We start from the raw sequence: 16848 nt of genomic DNA, 5'->3' as shown, positions 1-16848 counted from the left end.
CAGCTTTTTGATCGAACAATGATAAAAGGCAATGATGATTATTTCAATTCCAATTTCACAAGAACACAGTACTGCCAATACAGTTTTAGCTCTATTTTAGATATTTTCACATACACTAACACACACACACACACACACACAAAAACATGGATAATATTTGTCACTGCTATGCAACTTTGAAATCTAGCAAATACACCTTCCTAGAAGGAGGTTAGTATTATACTATGCTTAAGAGCACAGACAGACTCTGGAGTAAAACTTAGTTTGAATCTTACCTCTGCTAGTCACTATATGTTTTATTTGAGATAAGTTACTTGTCATCTTTGTGCTTTAGTACTCTCATCTGTAAATCAATACACCTACAAAGTGCTTGGCCCAAGCCTGGTATATCCCATGTGCTCAATAAAAGCTACTATTATTATGAATATTAATTATCTCTATCTTTTCTCTTAATTTCCATTGGCTTAGGATCATCTTTTAAACTAAATTGTTTTTCCAAAACACACAGTAGGTAGGTACTTATGGAAACTACCAAAGGTAGGCTAAATAAATGGGAGACTTAAGCAAACCAGTATTTATTAGATAACATAAAATATAGATATGTTTCAAAGCACAGCATAATACTAGTCTCTCAAAAAGGTTGTGATATAGCTGAGAAAGTTTATAATTTTATTTGCTAAACTTATAAACAAAAGTAAAATGTGGAGAGGCTGGATCGAGAGTGAACATAGAGCATATGCTGGACATCCCTTTCCCTCATCAGTCAAGACACTGTGTCATATTGAAGGAGCCCCCCCCAAAGGACAAAAACTTTAAAAAATCCCTTCAAGAGGAGAGACAAGTAGAATAAATTGAAGTGAGTGTTTATAGTTTAATCATGTACTGGAGAGGAAGCTAAAAAATATGTCAGTGTCTCAAAGGTTGCTTCAAGTCCCCAAACTGGTACATGCTCTGAGCAGAATGACAACTAACCAGGTGACTGCTTAAAACATACTAAAAAAAAAAAAAAGCTTCTCTAAAACAATTTAAGTAAGAAAAAAACAGAGGTATTTGTCCAAAAAAACTAGCTCTGTCCCAGAACTAAGCTTTATATAACCCCTAAAACCCTAGTCAGACTGTGGTAAATAAATATGCTGTCAATATATTACAGAAGCAGAATCTCAAAAACATTTATCAGTACCTACCTAGGAATAACCAAAACATTTGAGAAGAACCAACAAAATAAAAGGTTTCTCACTCAACAATGAGAAGAATTCATACTTTTTTGAACAGTAACATCAGCAATATCTGCAAGATTAATAGCAATGTGAATTTTCAGGTCCACCCAGAGCTACTGAATTAGAAACCCTGGGTTGAAGTATAGCATTCTGAAGACTAACAAATTCTCCAGGGGATGCTAATGCTAAGGTTGTCACATTACCTTCCTAGATAAAATCAAAACAAACAAAAAACAAGAGCAGACTAGCTCTAGTTAACATTTTCAGAGAGAACTGAAAGGCTATAAATATAAAAGAAACAATATAATGAGCAAAGACTATGAAAATTTTTTCATTTTTTGAAAATAAAAAAATAGTAAAATACAAAGTCTGAAATTGCCACCATTGCTTACACTGGCAGCATTGTATATACATAATTCAGTAAGATTTCATAGCCCTGGCATATCAGTGTCTGTCATTTTTGCTAGTGTTGATGTGTGGCAGTATCTTGCTGAGTGCCATTCATTATTGTGTGTTTCTGTGTGCTGCCAGAGAATATCGGAGCTTGAATTAGAGCAACAAACAAACATTCGTACATTTCTTGTTAAATGTCAAGGGTAGAAGTAAAATCAGGGACATGTCAGTCTAAGTTAATGGGGATAATGCCAAAGGGATTAAATGGTTTTTCTGAGGAGAGAGAAAGCATCACTCATAAAAAGAAGTCAGGGTGGCCAGTAATGAGCAGAACTGATGAAAACATTACAAAAATTTGTCAGATGGTGCATCAAAATTACCAGCTAACTACAAAAAGCATAGAAGATCAAATAAACATTGACAGAGAAACAGGAAATCTTAAATAAAAATCCTGGCCAAAAACTCATGTCTCTTGCATCACAACAATACGTCAGCTCACACGGCACTATCTGTGTGGGAGTTTTTAGCCAGTAAACAAATAACTGTATTGGAACACCCTCCCTACTCACCTGATCTGGCCCCCATGACTTTTTTCTTTACCCAAAGATAAAGGAAATATTAAAAGGAAGACATTTTGATGACATTAAGGACACCATGGGTAAAACAACAGCATTGATGGCCATTCCAGAAAAAGTGTTCCAAAATTGCTTTGAAGAGTGGCCTAGGTGCTGACTGAGTCAGAACAAAGGAAATTTAGCTAGTTTACCTTTAAACCAGCCATTGCTAAATATCTTAACTGAGCAAGTTTCCTGCTTTTCCTAGAGCTCTGGCCTATTGGGGATATAGCTTACTAACACCCCTGTTGGGTCTGTAAACACTCTGAAGGAATAATGGCCACAGAAGATGCCGTGGCAAGGCCTGTCAGGATACATTAACTAGGCCGTTTCCTGCCAAGTTAACAGTCAAAGCAAATATCCATTGTGTAGATTAGTATTTGCCTGGAGCAGAGATCAAGGGAACAGCTCCAGCCCTGAAATATGGGCAAGAGGCTTTATATCCCCTTATTGCAGAGGAAGATCCTCTGTAGTGGTGATCAGAGGAAAATTCCTCTCTCCTACCAATTCTTCAGAGGAGATTGATGCCAGGGGCATTTTACTTCACAGTAAACTAATGGGATTAACACCCCAGCCTCCAAGAATCTGTGTATGTGACCTCGGATAGGAGGCTGCTCCTACACAAGGCTCAGGTTTCAGATTTCTCAAGGCTGCTCAGACCCTTAAAGTTAACAATTATAGAAACAACAGGAGCTGATATGCTCAGACAGAGAAATTGTTTGCATCTTTCTTCCCTTCCTCAGCTTACCTTCTGGGCTAATAAGCAAATAGCCTTCAATAAAAGCTGAGTGGAGCTGACACTTGGGGCCACTGTCAGAAACCAACATGCAGGCAGTGGTCCCCTGGGTTCCCACTTTTGAAAATTCTATTCTGTGTGTCTTGTCTCTTTTTTTCTCACCGTTTCTAATTTTATATTTCTTCAGTTGGTCACCACCAAATCCACAGGTCTTAATGGACCCTGCCCCTGGGGCAGGACCCCAGCAGGAAAAGAAAAGAATGGATATTGGTAGTGTATTATAAGTAGACCTTCAGAGTGTGCAGAACCTACAGAACCCAAAAAGGAATATATAAGAAAGGAACTGACCCTGAAAGTGCAAACAATGTAACCTAAAAATTATACCCTCATATTAAATAAAAAGTTTTAATAAACAAAAATAAAGAAATTTAGGTGAGAAAATCTTTTAGAATGCACGACAACAGGTCAAAGACATGAAAAATAAATCCAAACATTCCCAACTATATCTGATATAAGTTTCATCTAGAATGAAGAAAGTTAACTTAAAAATTAATCAAACCATAATAAAATCAGAATGGTAAACCAGACACAAGTAGTTTGCACCTTCTCCATGGAAAGCAACCAGAATAGTAAGCAGATAATCACACTTCAAACACATCATCTAGGAAAGAATGCTAAGATTTACCCTGGAAGTGATAGGAAGCAACACCAAAAGTAAATTTTAAAAAGGGTTCAATGTTTTATAGCTTGCCTGGTCAGGGACTGGCTGAGAGCTCAGAGAAGCTCGTGGACATGGGCAAACAGCAAGAGAGGAACCCCTAAGGCTCAATACTCCAAAAGGACATTAACAATCTTAGCTACCTGTAGAAGCCTGTATAGCCTGTGGCTAGGAGGAGTGAGAGTTGTAAGTAACACCTGTATATCTCCATAATGGAACACCTTGGTTAAAAGGGCACGGGCAGAGATTTAGCTCTCATTACAAGCATGAGAGAGCTCACGAGATGAGAGCATTAGTGAATTGGACGTCTCTACACCTGTGGTGTTGAGAGGCACAAGATCAGCCTTATATTAGGCTGGAGGAGAAGGCAGTCAGGAGCATGTGCATTCTATCACGGACCGCTCACTCCGACTCAGTCACTTCTCCTGCCTGCAGAATGCCAGTATGGCTTCTCTCTGCTGAAGATCACTAAGCTCTGCTAAAGACTAAGATCTATTCTAAAACTACTTCACCCTCAAAGACTACCAATCTCTCTCTCTCTCTCCCTTCTACTAAAGTAAATAGTCCTCAGGCACCTAAGAGCAATTGTTCCTGAGCGAGATAACAAACAGCATAGTGGTCCTCATCAGTAACACAGCTAGATAGGCTGGGGCCAGAGACCAACCAGTCCCGGGCCCTGTTAAGGGGTGTCCATGAAGGGACCCTGACGAGATAACCTCTTGACCCATGCAGGTTGTGGGCCTAACAAAAGCAGCTGCCCAGAGATTTCACAGAGAAATTACTCCAGATAAGAAACCCACATAGAATCATGCGGGCATCTGAAGCTAGAATAGCTTTAGCTGGATGCCAGTCTAAGAACCTAGATATGGGCAATCTATGGATATACCTGCTACCTCACACTGAGTTAGAGGTTACACAGTTGTATCTGCCACCTAGCTGAGGGGAGAAAAAGAAGCCCGAGCTGTCCTATACATACCTAGGAAACAACCACCACCCAGGTATGGGCTACTGTGAAACTGAGACTTGAGTGAACTGCACTCCCAAAAGCTTATTGCCCACATCACTCACCTGAAAGGGGCCCACCTTCTTTGATTACAGACCTACAGTGAGTACTATTTTGAGAGTTTAACAGTGGGCTGAGCCCCATTCTTGCCTAAAGTTCAAGGTTAGATGGCCATAAGGGACAGGGGAGAAACAGCACTCTTAAACACACTTAGGACAATACCCACTAACCTGATATAGGCACCTGTGGGCCCGGGGGGACTGGCACATCCAACCCATTGGTGCCACCAGCAACACCAACACAGACCACTTGGGTCCTAGCAGGTGGCTCCACCACTGTTACTGCTACCACCCACATCACACCAGCTGCACAGGGGCCTAAGAACCTCCCCACACATGAGCAGCCTTATGCCCCCACTATTAGCTTTTGAGCAACCCAACTGGAGGCCCAAGAATTAGCTCTCCAAGACCTACTAACACTCCTGCCAGTGTAAGCTGCTCGAGAGGCTAAAAAGAGGCCTGCCCAGGCCACTGGGGCCCCAAAACCTCCTCAGCTAGTGTTTAAGAGTGCCCCTCAAAATTTCACAACAGCCTCAACTTTGGCAATACACAGGTAACAATAATCCTGAGTATTGCCAAAGAGATCATACAAATATCACGCTACCACAGGCATCAACAACTAAAGCCAATGTGTCTTAATCAGCTAATACTATATACACACCTGCAGGAAAATATTCTCCCCTATGAAAGGAATTTCCAAAAAATGGAACAAGTACTTATTATACCAGATGCACAGATGGTAATGTATGGACATAGGAGACATGGAAAAGCAAGAAAATAAATGTGATACCATCGAAGGACCATAATAATCGTCCAGCAATGGATCCCAACCAAAAAGAATTCCTAAAAATACCAGATAAAGAATTCAAAATATTGGTTTTTAAAGAAGCTCAATGAAACACAAAGGAAATCAATTCATGATACGAATGATAAATTTACAGAAAAAAAAAATTCTAGAGCTGAGCAATTCACAGAAGGAAACACTAAATACATTTGAAAGCTTCAAATAGACTGGACCAAGCAGAGGAAAAAATATCTCAGAACTTGAAAACAGGTCTTTTGAAAAAATCCAGTCAGACAAAAATAAAAAAAAATATTTAAAAATAATGAGCAAAGCCTTTGAGATGTCGGAGACTATGAGAGTGACCAAAATCATAAGTAGTCATATTCCCAAGGGGGAAGAAATAAAAAAGTATACTCTACACAATCCTATTTAAATGAAGCTTAAAAACAGGAATAATTTTTCTATGGCAGCCAAAGTCACACTAGTGGTTATAGGGGTGGAAGTGGGGTACTGACCTACACAGAGAGGACCTTCTGGGGCATAAATACATTCTATATTTGAATACAAGTTGTTGCTATCTACAAAGTCTCAGGTTATATAATTAACAACGAGGTTGGACCATGAAGTTAAAAAGTGCTACCATATCACTATGGTCACCTGATGGCCAAGGGGAGTACTTTGAAGGTGACCATGGTGATATTCAGATGCTGAAGGGGGTACTTTAAAGGTGACCATAGTGATATTCAGCAATGAGATATGTAGCACTTTTTCTAGGATGAGTTAACTTAATTGTCTGACCTCATATAATAATCAATAGCATTTCTACATGCCAATAATAACCAAGCTGACATCCAAAAGAAAAATCAATACCATTTTAAATAGCTGCCAAAAAAAAAAAAAAAAACCGCACAGGTGACACAAACAAATGTAAAAACATCCTGTGTTCATGAATTTGAATGACCATACTAGCCAAAGCAATCTACAAAGTCAATGTAATTCCTATCAAAATACAAATGTCATCTGCATTATATCTTCAAAAAATAAACAACTGATAACTTATTCATCTCTTGTATTCATTGTCCCTGTATATTTATCCTTTTTTTTCTTTAAAATCATTTTATTGCACTTTGAAAAGTGTTGTACAGATTTCTCTTTCCCTTCCTAATATCTAGTCTCCCTACTTTCTCTTACCAAGAGAATCTCAGTCTTACTGAGGAGGAAAAATATGCTACTTTAAAAACGCATTCATCACACATTCTTGAAGTGGGGACGAAATGCAAGTGGAAGTCACTGGGTGAAGTTTTCTGAGGAAACTCTTGAAGATGATACACATGGGACTCCCTTGACTTTTCCCTTTTTCCTACATAGAATGCAGACATGACAATGAAAGTTAGACAACCATTTTATCATATAGACATAAGTTTATGAGCTCATGATGAGATAGGTTAATAGAGTAGAAAGGTAAAAGGATTCAGGTTCCTGATGACATCATGGAGTCCCCATCCATCCCAGCGCAATCAGAAAGTAAAAGTTAGTTTAGATTGAGAAAGTAAAAAATCATCAGGCTGGAATAACAGGCTCTAATAAAGCCAGCTATAAAATTAATAAGAAACAATATTTCTCCCAAGGACACTCCATAGCTATAAAATGTTTTAACAATCCCCTTCTTTGAGTGACTACTATTTTCTTAACCACTGAGAAACTTTATTCTCTAAAATCATAAACTATTAGACACTTTACTATTTGGAATTAGATCAGTAAGAATGAAACACTCCACTCTTGCCTACAGGATCAGTCACTTTGATGGAGAAGTGGCCTCAATTTATAACCAAGATGCTGAGGTGCAGAGAAGGAACAACATTCTACAACTCTGAACTTTGTTCCAAACGAACATGACCCTGGTCCACTTTGAAGTTTAGAAATGATGTTGACCTGTTTACTTACAGCCTTGTTTTGCATTGAGAATAACAAGACAATGTTTCACTTCAATTCACCTAAACTTCACTCTTCCCCACAGTTCTATACTGGCTCCATCTTTTCCTTTATTTGATGAAAACTAATTTGGACTGAAAGTAAAATTTCACCAGGCTGGAATAACTGGCAGTCAGAAAGGTGGCTATTAAGTCAGCCCTAGTGTGCAGTCTTCTCTTTAGGACAATGAGTTAATAGACTTGACTTTTTTGCACTGTAAGTTTGAGCTGATTAGGCTAAAACAACAGACTAACTCTAGATTTCTTGTCATTTGAAAACCAATAACTGGTGGGGTTTTTTTTCTTTATACATATACATTGTTTATTTGGTTTCCACTTTTTGCCTTCACAAAATTAAAAAGGCTTAAAATTTAATAACAATGTTTAAGATAAGGACTAGAAACAAAAAGCTCGTAAAGAACGAATGAAGCTAAATGCATTCAGAAAAGAAATCAGATGATTGCTGCAATGAAATATTGACCAATAATAATAATGCAAAAAAAGTAACATTCACATTTGTCAGATAAAAGTATGTCTATCACAGAATGCTTTGACTCTGAGATTCAGTATGGAGTCATCAGTTAACTTCTTCTTTTTTTCGTTTTTCCAAAGTCTCAAAAAATAGACAACTCATATTTATAAATGAAAATAGAAGATAATTTCAAAAAAACAGATTATACCAAATCTTATAGACAATAAAACAAGAAGAAATACTTCAAAATCATTCTACTTCATCTCAATATACCTGATATAAAAATTGGAAAAAATGTATTATTATAAAAGGAAATTACAAACATATCTCACTTATAAATGAGGACGCACTATCCCAAACAACATATTAACAAGTTGAATTAAAAATTAATGTTCAAATAATATGTCATTTAAATCACTGCCTTCGGGTCATTTTTGCTCGCAGCAAATGATGCTAGGAAGTAGATCCAATTATGGTCTGTGAGAGATCACATAGGTTGAAAGTATAAGGATGAAAAAAGACCATGCAAACAATAAAATAAGAGAGGTGGAGCATCCATACTCATATCGAAGAGAATAGACTTTACTGTCCTACTTGGTTTCGATTGTCTGGAAAGGGACCTAAGTGATAACTACTATAAGAAAGGTCAATGCCATGGACAGAAGTGTTGGAAAGGCCAATAATGGCCAAAGGCAACAGGCAAAGTACCTGGGTTTCCCTAAGACAAAGGGAAGAAGCGGGACAGTTTAGGATTCTGGCTCCTCCCTGTATGAGTTGAGCGTGGGGAGGGATGTTGGACATAAAGACTACTTAATACTAGCAATGAAATGGAACCCACACCTAGGTCACTTCTTTCTCAAGCTATGGTGCCTTAGAGAACAGACATGCCAGGAGAATTGATATATATAAAGCTATAACTCTCAATTCTAAATATAAATAATAATCATAAAACCCCAAAAACATTTAAAAATAAAAACATGTTATAAAATATCTATCTATCTATAGATAGATAGATATTTATAATTTTTAGTCATCCACAAGAAAAGTTACCTTACCGCTCTTAATCTTTGAGCATGGTATTCGTCCGCTGAGAAATATATTCCTGGTTCTACCAGTTTATCAGTCATATTAGACACATACACACCAATTTTAGTCATCTGTGTAGATGTTGTATTTGTAGTTTGCTGTAATTTTTTTCTCTGAAAAACTGTCTAAAAGAATTGAAAATTTGAAATAAGTATCCACCACATGCATATATGAGTGAAAATATTTTTCTACATATTTAGTTTTCTTTTAATGCATATGTAATTACTAAACTTTTTTTAAAATTTGAGAGTCATACAGTATAACTATTATTGATTCAATAGCTTCAAAAATCTAAATGGAAAATTTTAAATATTACCTGTGTATCCCTACAAAATAAACCAAGTCTTTCAGGAATCTTTTTAGGTACAGTTTGGGTTCCAGCATTGTGATATTCTATTCCTGTTAGTTTATGCTTGAATCCACCAAGAAATGGTTTATGAAAGTCACATTTTAAAATTTCAACAGGTACCTCTTGGTATTGATCAATTCCTAAAAAAATAAATAAAACCCAAGATTGAATGAAAGTTCAACTACAAAGGGACTCAAAAATACTTCATCTAAAAGGCCTCAAATAACCAACCAGTTTGTACGGTGACACTTATGATTTGAGAGACATCATATAATCTTTGTATCCTTTTAATTGGATATTTATTTGGATATACGGAAGAAATTTCCAGTTGTACAACTTCCTGTGGATTAACTCCATGTTGTAGTAGAGTGTCAGTATTTTTAAGAATTATTCCTAAAATACAAAATTAAATTTTAAGTTTTATAACAAAGAAATGACTATTCATTGATGTTCTTTTTTAGTTTTTAATGGATAAATACCGTATATATCTCTGATGTACAGCATAAGGTTTTGATATACGTACACATTGTGAAATGGCTAAATAGAACTAATTAACATACACATTATCTCCCATATTTACCATTTTTGTGGCAAGAACACTAAAATAATCTACCCTTGTATTAATTTTCAAGTCTAAAATATATTAACTATGGACACCATGATGCTTATATATTTTAGATTTCTAAAAATGGCTGATTATTTGTGCTCATTTTAAGGAGGTAGAAAACATCAAAGATACTTACAGAAACACTTAGCATTTAATTACTAAATACAGTATTAATTGTTTCCACTTCTTGCTATAATGTTAGTACAGAAAACTCTATAATAGAGTCCTAATATTGCCATTCTCGAGCAAGCATTCAGAATTATAAAGCTATAACTCTCAAATATAAATATGAATATATAATAATCATAAATATTTAAAAATAAAACATGCTATAGTATGAGCAAAATCATATTCTAAATATTGACTCTTTATAAAACCACAATGTGTTATAGGTAAATAAAAAAACATATCTGTATCCAGGAAAGGACAGTTATTTTAATGCCCATTCCACTCTGTCCCCAATGCAGAAAAGCATATCTGCAGAATTCCAAAGAATCTCTTCCTTTTTCTCTTTTCATAATCAGAAACTCATATAAATCAATTCATGCCAAGAGGAAAGTAAACCTCAGCCTTGAGTACATTTCATTTTTATATTGCTATTGTTTCAACTTCTATTCCCTGTTCACACCTCCACTTTACCATTTATTCAATGAGTCGATTAATTTTCTTTATCTATTATGAGTATACAAAAAGTTAATAATGTTATTGACTGCTATTTTGTGTCATGGAAATCTTATTGATGGACTCTATATCAACCTTTGAAAGTTTCTTCCAAAGTTATAAATTGGAATCAGAACAGGGCAAAACTATACTCATTCTTAGAAATAGATCTAACCCCACTATAGATCATGTCTGACTTATCAATAGCTTGACTTATAATTTTCTAACCTGATGATGGTACACAAGTGATACACAGTCAGCACAAACCACACTTTGAGTACCTATATAATCATTCTGTTTTTTACTTCTAATGCAGTATGCAATAAATTATATGAGATACTCAAAGCTTTATTATAAAATGGTCTTTGTAGTAGATGATTTTGCCCAACTGTAGGCTAAGGTTAAGTGTTCTGAGCCCATCTAAGGTAGGCTACACTACGCTACAATGTTCTGTAAGTTAGATGTATTAAATGCATTTTTCCTTATGACATTTTGAATTCATGATGGGTTTACTGGGATGTAACACAGTCATAAGTGAGGGACCATCTGTAGTCTATTTTAGCTATGTTCAGGAAAGCACATTCTAAGATCTTTGTGTTTCAATTTTATATCCTAAATTCTTTAATTTAAAAAATTAATATCAATGTCATATCAGCTTCGTGATATGTTGAATAATGACCCCCAAAATGCTTACATCTTAACCTCTAGGACCTATAACGGCAAAAGTGATTTCGCAGATTGGATTAAGAATTTTGAGATGGAAAGAGTATCCTGGGTTCTTGGTCAGGCCCTGAATGTAATCACAGGTGTCCTTATCAAAATTAGGAAGGAGATTTGAGAGGAGAAGGCAATATGACAGAAGCAAAGACAGGGGGCTTTGAAAATGGAAGGACTCAATAAGCCAATGAACACACTGAACGCAACTGTAGAAGCTAGAAGGGCGAGGAAGCAGAATCTCTCCTGCAGCCTCCACAGGGTTACTGGCTCTGCCAGCACCTCGACTTTATCCCGATGAAACTGATTTAGGATTTCTGGCCTCCAGAACTATTGCGACCACAGCCATCTAAAACGAGTACTGATTTCCCGGAACCCTTCTGTTCCTCTACTTATGTATGTAGTGGGCTTAGTCCCACCCAACTTGAGCACCAGTTCTAGTACTTGCTAAAAGCACCTATCTTAGAAGATGGAGGGCATAAAATCAAGGTCTTTTATAATTGCTGCTGACATAAACCACTACCCAGTGGTGATGCCTGGCACTTCCACATAAAGAAGAAAGGTCATGAAAAGAAAGAATAGAAAGAACCTTAAGTACCACTGGCCAGATACTCCAACCTCAAAGTCTTTCACGTCTCCAATTTTGAACTCTGCCTTTAGTTAATGTCCAGCAGTTTCAGATTCCATCTTTACAAATCATCATCATTATCATTATTAATACTAACAATTATTTAAATTTTAGCTTTGTTTGCCCAATCTAGCATTATTAACCAGTTATTTGAATATGAACATTTTACTTTTAGAGGAAATTCACTATAAGAGAATTTTTAAATAATTTTAAAATTGAATTGGTTTTTCTCTAGAAACTTTTTGTGGCATGCACATAAGTCAATACCAAAACTTTTAAAGCTAAAATATCAGGATCTGGTCAGATATATTCTATAGAAACATACATTTAGCCATGTTAGTCAGATAAATTCTTCCGGTTACAAAGACTATGTCCTCTCATGACACAAAGGTAATACAAATTCAGTAGGCTGCTCAATATCATTCATAAAATATAAATAAACCTGATATCCTGAGAAAGTAAGTTGACCTTAATGTATAAAACCTGTATAAACCATTTTCAGTCTTCTTCTACACATTCTCCTTTATCATCTACTTTTCCATTTTATCTCCTTCCACTGCCCATGTATAATCTACTTACAGCCACTCAAAACTCCTTACCACTTCCCCAAAGTTCCAGATTTTCTCATATTTTCATTTTTATTAAATGAAACTTTCTAGACTTTCCCAGGGAGGTCCCTTTCTCCCTGTTCTCTTAGCTTTTTGTGCATATTTTCAGTAAAGCATTTACACACTCTGTGGTCACTATTAGATGCATCTCCTTCCTTACTAGTCCATAAGCAACTTGAGACACGAATCTTGTTTTGTGTTTCTCTGTATCTTCATTACTTAGCACAGTATCTAGAGCAAAGTATGTCCTCAATAAAAAAGCGTTGAATTAATGGATGCATTAGCACAATATAATGTTCACATAGTAAATAGCAAGATATTTAACAAGTCAAAACTCTTCATTGTTTATATGTTAAAATTAGAGAAGTCTTGATGACTTTTACCAGCCTCCAAACGTACCTGCATGGGTTACCTGCAGTACATAATATGGAACACCTAATAGGAGTGAAAAATGATCCTTGAGGTTTTTGATAATGCTGTCAACTTTAAAAGGCATTGTAATCTCCTGACCCACTGGAACAAGTACAACTTTTACTGTAGATGAAAAGAGAAAGGAAAAAAAAGATAGTTAAATATAGCAAGGATCAATAAACTATAGCACACAGATACACAATGTGTCCATCCCTAACCAAATGGAGGGCAGGCTGATTTTGTCATGTTGCCTCCCACACCTCACTGATAAGGGTTACTTCTAAGTTTCTATAAGAGAAGTGATCAACATTCATTTGCAACTTTTGCTTCGTAAATTAATCCATAATCTCGAGAATTAGCATCAATGTTCAATACTTTATATTTTATTCAGTTATAAGCATAGGAAACATCTCAGAAAATCAGGGAGGCATTTTCATAGAGTGAATGTAGAAATAGGAGACTTTGAGATAGAGAAGGTGTCCCAGAACTTAGAAATGCACTACATCTTCTTTACACGAGAATGGACATTATTTAACTCACTCCCTGTGTTACCAAATAGGAAATCAAAACGCTCAAATGCTTACATGTTAAAAATAAAAATTGTTAATCCATTCGTGGGTTGATAGGCATTTGGGTTGCTTCCACAACTTGGCAATTATGAATTGGGCTGCACTAAACATTCTGGTGCAAATGTCTTTGTGGTACAATGATTTTTGTTCTTATTGGTAGATACCTAGTAATGGAATGGTGAGATCAAAGTAAAGGTCAACTTTTAGTTCCTTGAGGATGCCCCAAGGCATTAGTTCCATTTAGTTCCACCAAATGCCCATCAACCCATGAATGGATTAACAAATTGTGGTACATGTGTACCATGGAATACTATTCAGCCATAACAAGATGGAGACTTTACATCTTTTATTACCTGGATAGAGCTGGAACACATTCTTCTTAGCAAAATATGTCACGAATAGGGGGGAAAGGATCTAATATACTCAGTACCGTTAAGAAACCAATATATAAACACACACTCATGATGAAACACAAAATAGTCTAGTATGGGGGAGGGGAGACAAGGAAGAAAGGAAGTGAGGGGGTACGGGGGAGGGGAGACAAGGAAGAAAGGAAGTGAGGGGGGACGGAAATTGGTGGGAGAAGGAAGAACATGTCATGGGATTTTGCCTGATGCACACCATGCAAAGGTATATTTCAAATAACTAAGATTAAATTTTAAATGTCTTACCATAAAAAAAAAAATCAGTGCCCCATGAGACTAAGGGTTAGCAGGTACAATGTGCTCAGAGGTTAAATTATTTGAAAAGACTAACATTTTATTCCCCTTCAACTCATGTCATAAGGACTAGAAGTTGCTTTTGATGGTACACACATACAATATGAAGATGAAAATACTACATACTTTGGGAACAATTTTTAAAAACTATATTATAAAATTATTATCTGTTCACAAATTATAGGAAGAGAAATAAAGTATTTTAAAACTAAATAATATAAAGTAATTATTTTTCTTTTAGATCTATAGACTTTAAATTTTTAATGAAAAAGGTACAATAAGTAATATGGAATATAGAATGTACACTGAAGGCCAAAAAGTTTTGTTTATTTCTAGATGGATAACATAACAGTTTCTTTACTGCTAAACAAAACATTTGTTCTGTAACAAAATTTTACTAGACATTGGTGATGCTGAGATTCTTCAAGCTTGTTAAAACTTGTTTTCACAATTCTCTATCAACAAAGAGAACAGTTTCACAGATGTTAAATTATCAAAAAGTGATTTTAATTGTTTTATGAGTATAAAAAGTGACAATCAATATATTTTAAAACTTTTATACAGTGACTTCTTAAGATTTGGGAAGGGAGGTGTGTTAAGGGACTGAAACTCAAACTGCACAGTACCAAGGCAACTGTTTTTTAAATCACCATGTGTTTGATACGTTACAATATCAGAGAATGACAGAAATATCCAAAAATGAAACCCAAATTTACAATGAATAATAAAATTGGGAGACACCCACTTCAGTTAGGTATAATTTGGCTTAATTAGTTTTCTATCCTTCCTCCTTTTCATTATTGCTTGGACATATCACATGCGGGTAAACTCCACTGCATTCAAAAACTACGTTTGATCAGCCAATCTAAGCTGCTGTTATTATTGTTAAACCATGGGCCATGCTCTCAAAAATCATGGACAAGGAGGAAAAAGAGCAGTCAGTTAATGGTACAAGTAGGATAGTTCTCAGTGTAACCACCGTATTGCTTCTCTCCCTTTGCTGTTACTAAGAATGTAGTAATAACTGCTACAAGCCATCAACATTGTTTTTATGTCTTTCGAATTAACCTACAATAAAAAACAACAAGTATTTTTCTGAAGCTAAACATAAGAGATGATTTTTTTGAAGCTAAATATAAGATTAACTGCAGACTACAGAAATACATAATAGCAACATGATATATGGAATGAGCACTAGATATAAAACTAGGAAATCTGAACTATGTATAACAATTAATTTCAAATGGCCAGTCAAAAAAAAAATTGCAAAGTTCCCTAAATATTTTTAAAACAAATAAAGTATTTGAAAATAAAATATTTGAAAACAACATAAATATTAACTAAAAATTTGCTGATGCATGTTTATTGAGGAAGAATAGGTACTATAGGTTAGAGAAGCTTTCACATGTAGTTAAGAGATTTCAAATTACATAACTACAAAAATTCAGTGGATAAGGGACAGGGAAAGTAATACCAAATATATAACAAATCTTCAAGCAAAAAATAAACAAACAAGAAAGAGCAACAACTTGTTGAAATGAGGAAATGAAATATCCTATCTTCCCTAGGTGATACCTGCTGCTGAAGAATCTTGTATAGATTTTTGCAAAGATGACCTTATAGCTTTTATTTTATCCAGAAATGCCAGGTTATCATAATCTGGACTTAGTGTTGAGTAGTGCTCTTGTCTTTGTGTAGGTGGAATCCCCATGAGGGGCATATCCTTTCCCATGAGTTCTTCATAGATTGAATCCAGGCTTGAAGAGCTCCGCTCACTCTCCTCCTCAATAGGTATTTTATAGTTGTCACTGTATTCTTCTAACTCATACTCATACTCTTCAGCTTGCTCTAACTCTTGAGGCTCTTCTGGAGGAACTGGAATATTGACAGTGTTAGAAGCATCATCATTTTTTTCTGTTGACTCAACTTTATCCTCAGCATCAAACTGTTCCTCCTGATCAGACATTTTCCTGAATTAAGAAAAATAAACACATTTACTACATAGATAAGTTTGTACACCAAATATCAAATTCAATGCTAGTGTAATATTGCTTACTATTTTTAATGTTAATTATATTACTAATGTCATCATGTAGAAAATTTTTTGTAGAGACAGTCTCACTTTATCACCCTCGGTAGAGTGCCGTGACATCACACAACTCCTGGGCTTAGGCGATTCTCTTACCTCAGTCTCCTGAGTAAGCTGGAAAATACAGCCACCCACCACAAAGCCCAGCTATTTTTTTGTTGCAGTTTGGCTGGGGCCGGGTTTGAACCCACCATCCTCAGTATATGGGGCTAGTGCCCTACACACTGAGCCACAGGTACCACCCAAAATATTGGTAATTTTTTTAAAATAAAATACTATGGAAAGTAAAAAATTACTAACAAAAAGGGAACTCCAAAACAATAAATTTGAAAGTAACATTCTCTGAAGAATATATGAAAAATTCTTTAAAATATCTTGTCATCTTTTCCCAATTCAATGAAGAATGTCTTGTCAAAGAAGGATTTTTTGAATTACTTTTTTT

General features: G+C 35.7%; 1 protein-coding gene across 1 annotated transcript in view; it reads right to left on the bottom strand.

Annotated features, from left to right (window-relative positions):
• IQUB (IQ motif and ubiquitin domain containing) overlaps nt 1-16283 on the bottom strand; it is an 85012-nt gene extending 68729 nt beyond the window's left edge. The window contains exons 1-5 of the mRNA XM_003789818.2: nt 15893-16283; nt 13018-13152; nt 9633-9794; nt 9369-9541; nt 9022-9177 (exon numbers count right to left, since the gene is read on the bottom strand). Coding sequence (XP_003789866.2) covers nt 9022-9177; nt 9369-9541; nt 9633-9794; nt 13018-13152; nt 15893-16283 — 1017 coding nt within the window. The remainder of the gene's footprint in view (nt 1-9021; nt 9178-9368; nt 9542-9632; nt 9795-13017; nt 13153-15892) is intronic.
• Between the last annotated feature and the right edge of the window lie 565 nt (nt 16284-16848).

The sequence above is a fragment of the Otolemur garnettii genome, unplaced genomic scaffold (genome assembly GCF_000181295.1).
Source record: "Otolemur garnettii isolate 467f Iridium unplaced genomic scaffold, OtoGar3 scaffold00037, whole genome shotgun sequence".
Lineage (NCBI taxonomy): Eukaryota > Metazoa > Chordata > Mammalia > Primates > Galagidae > Otolemur > Otolemur garnettii.
Note: the sequence above shows the minus strand (reverse complement) of the source record. Positions and strands in the feature narration are given on the sequence as shown.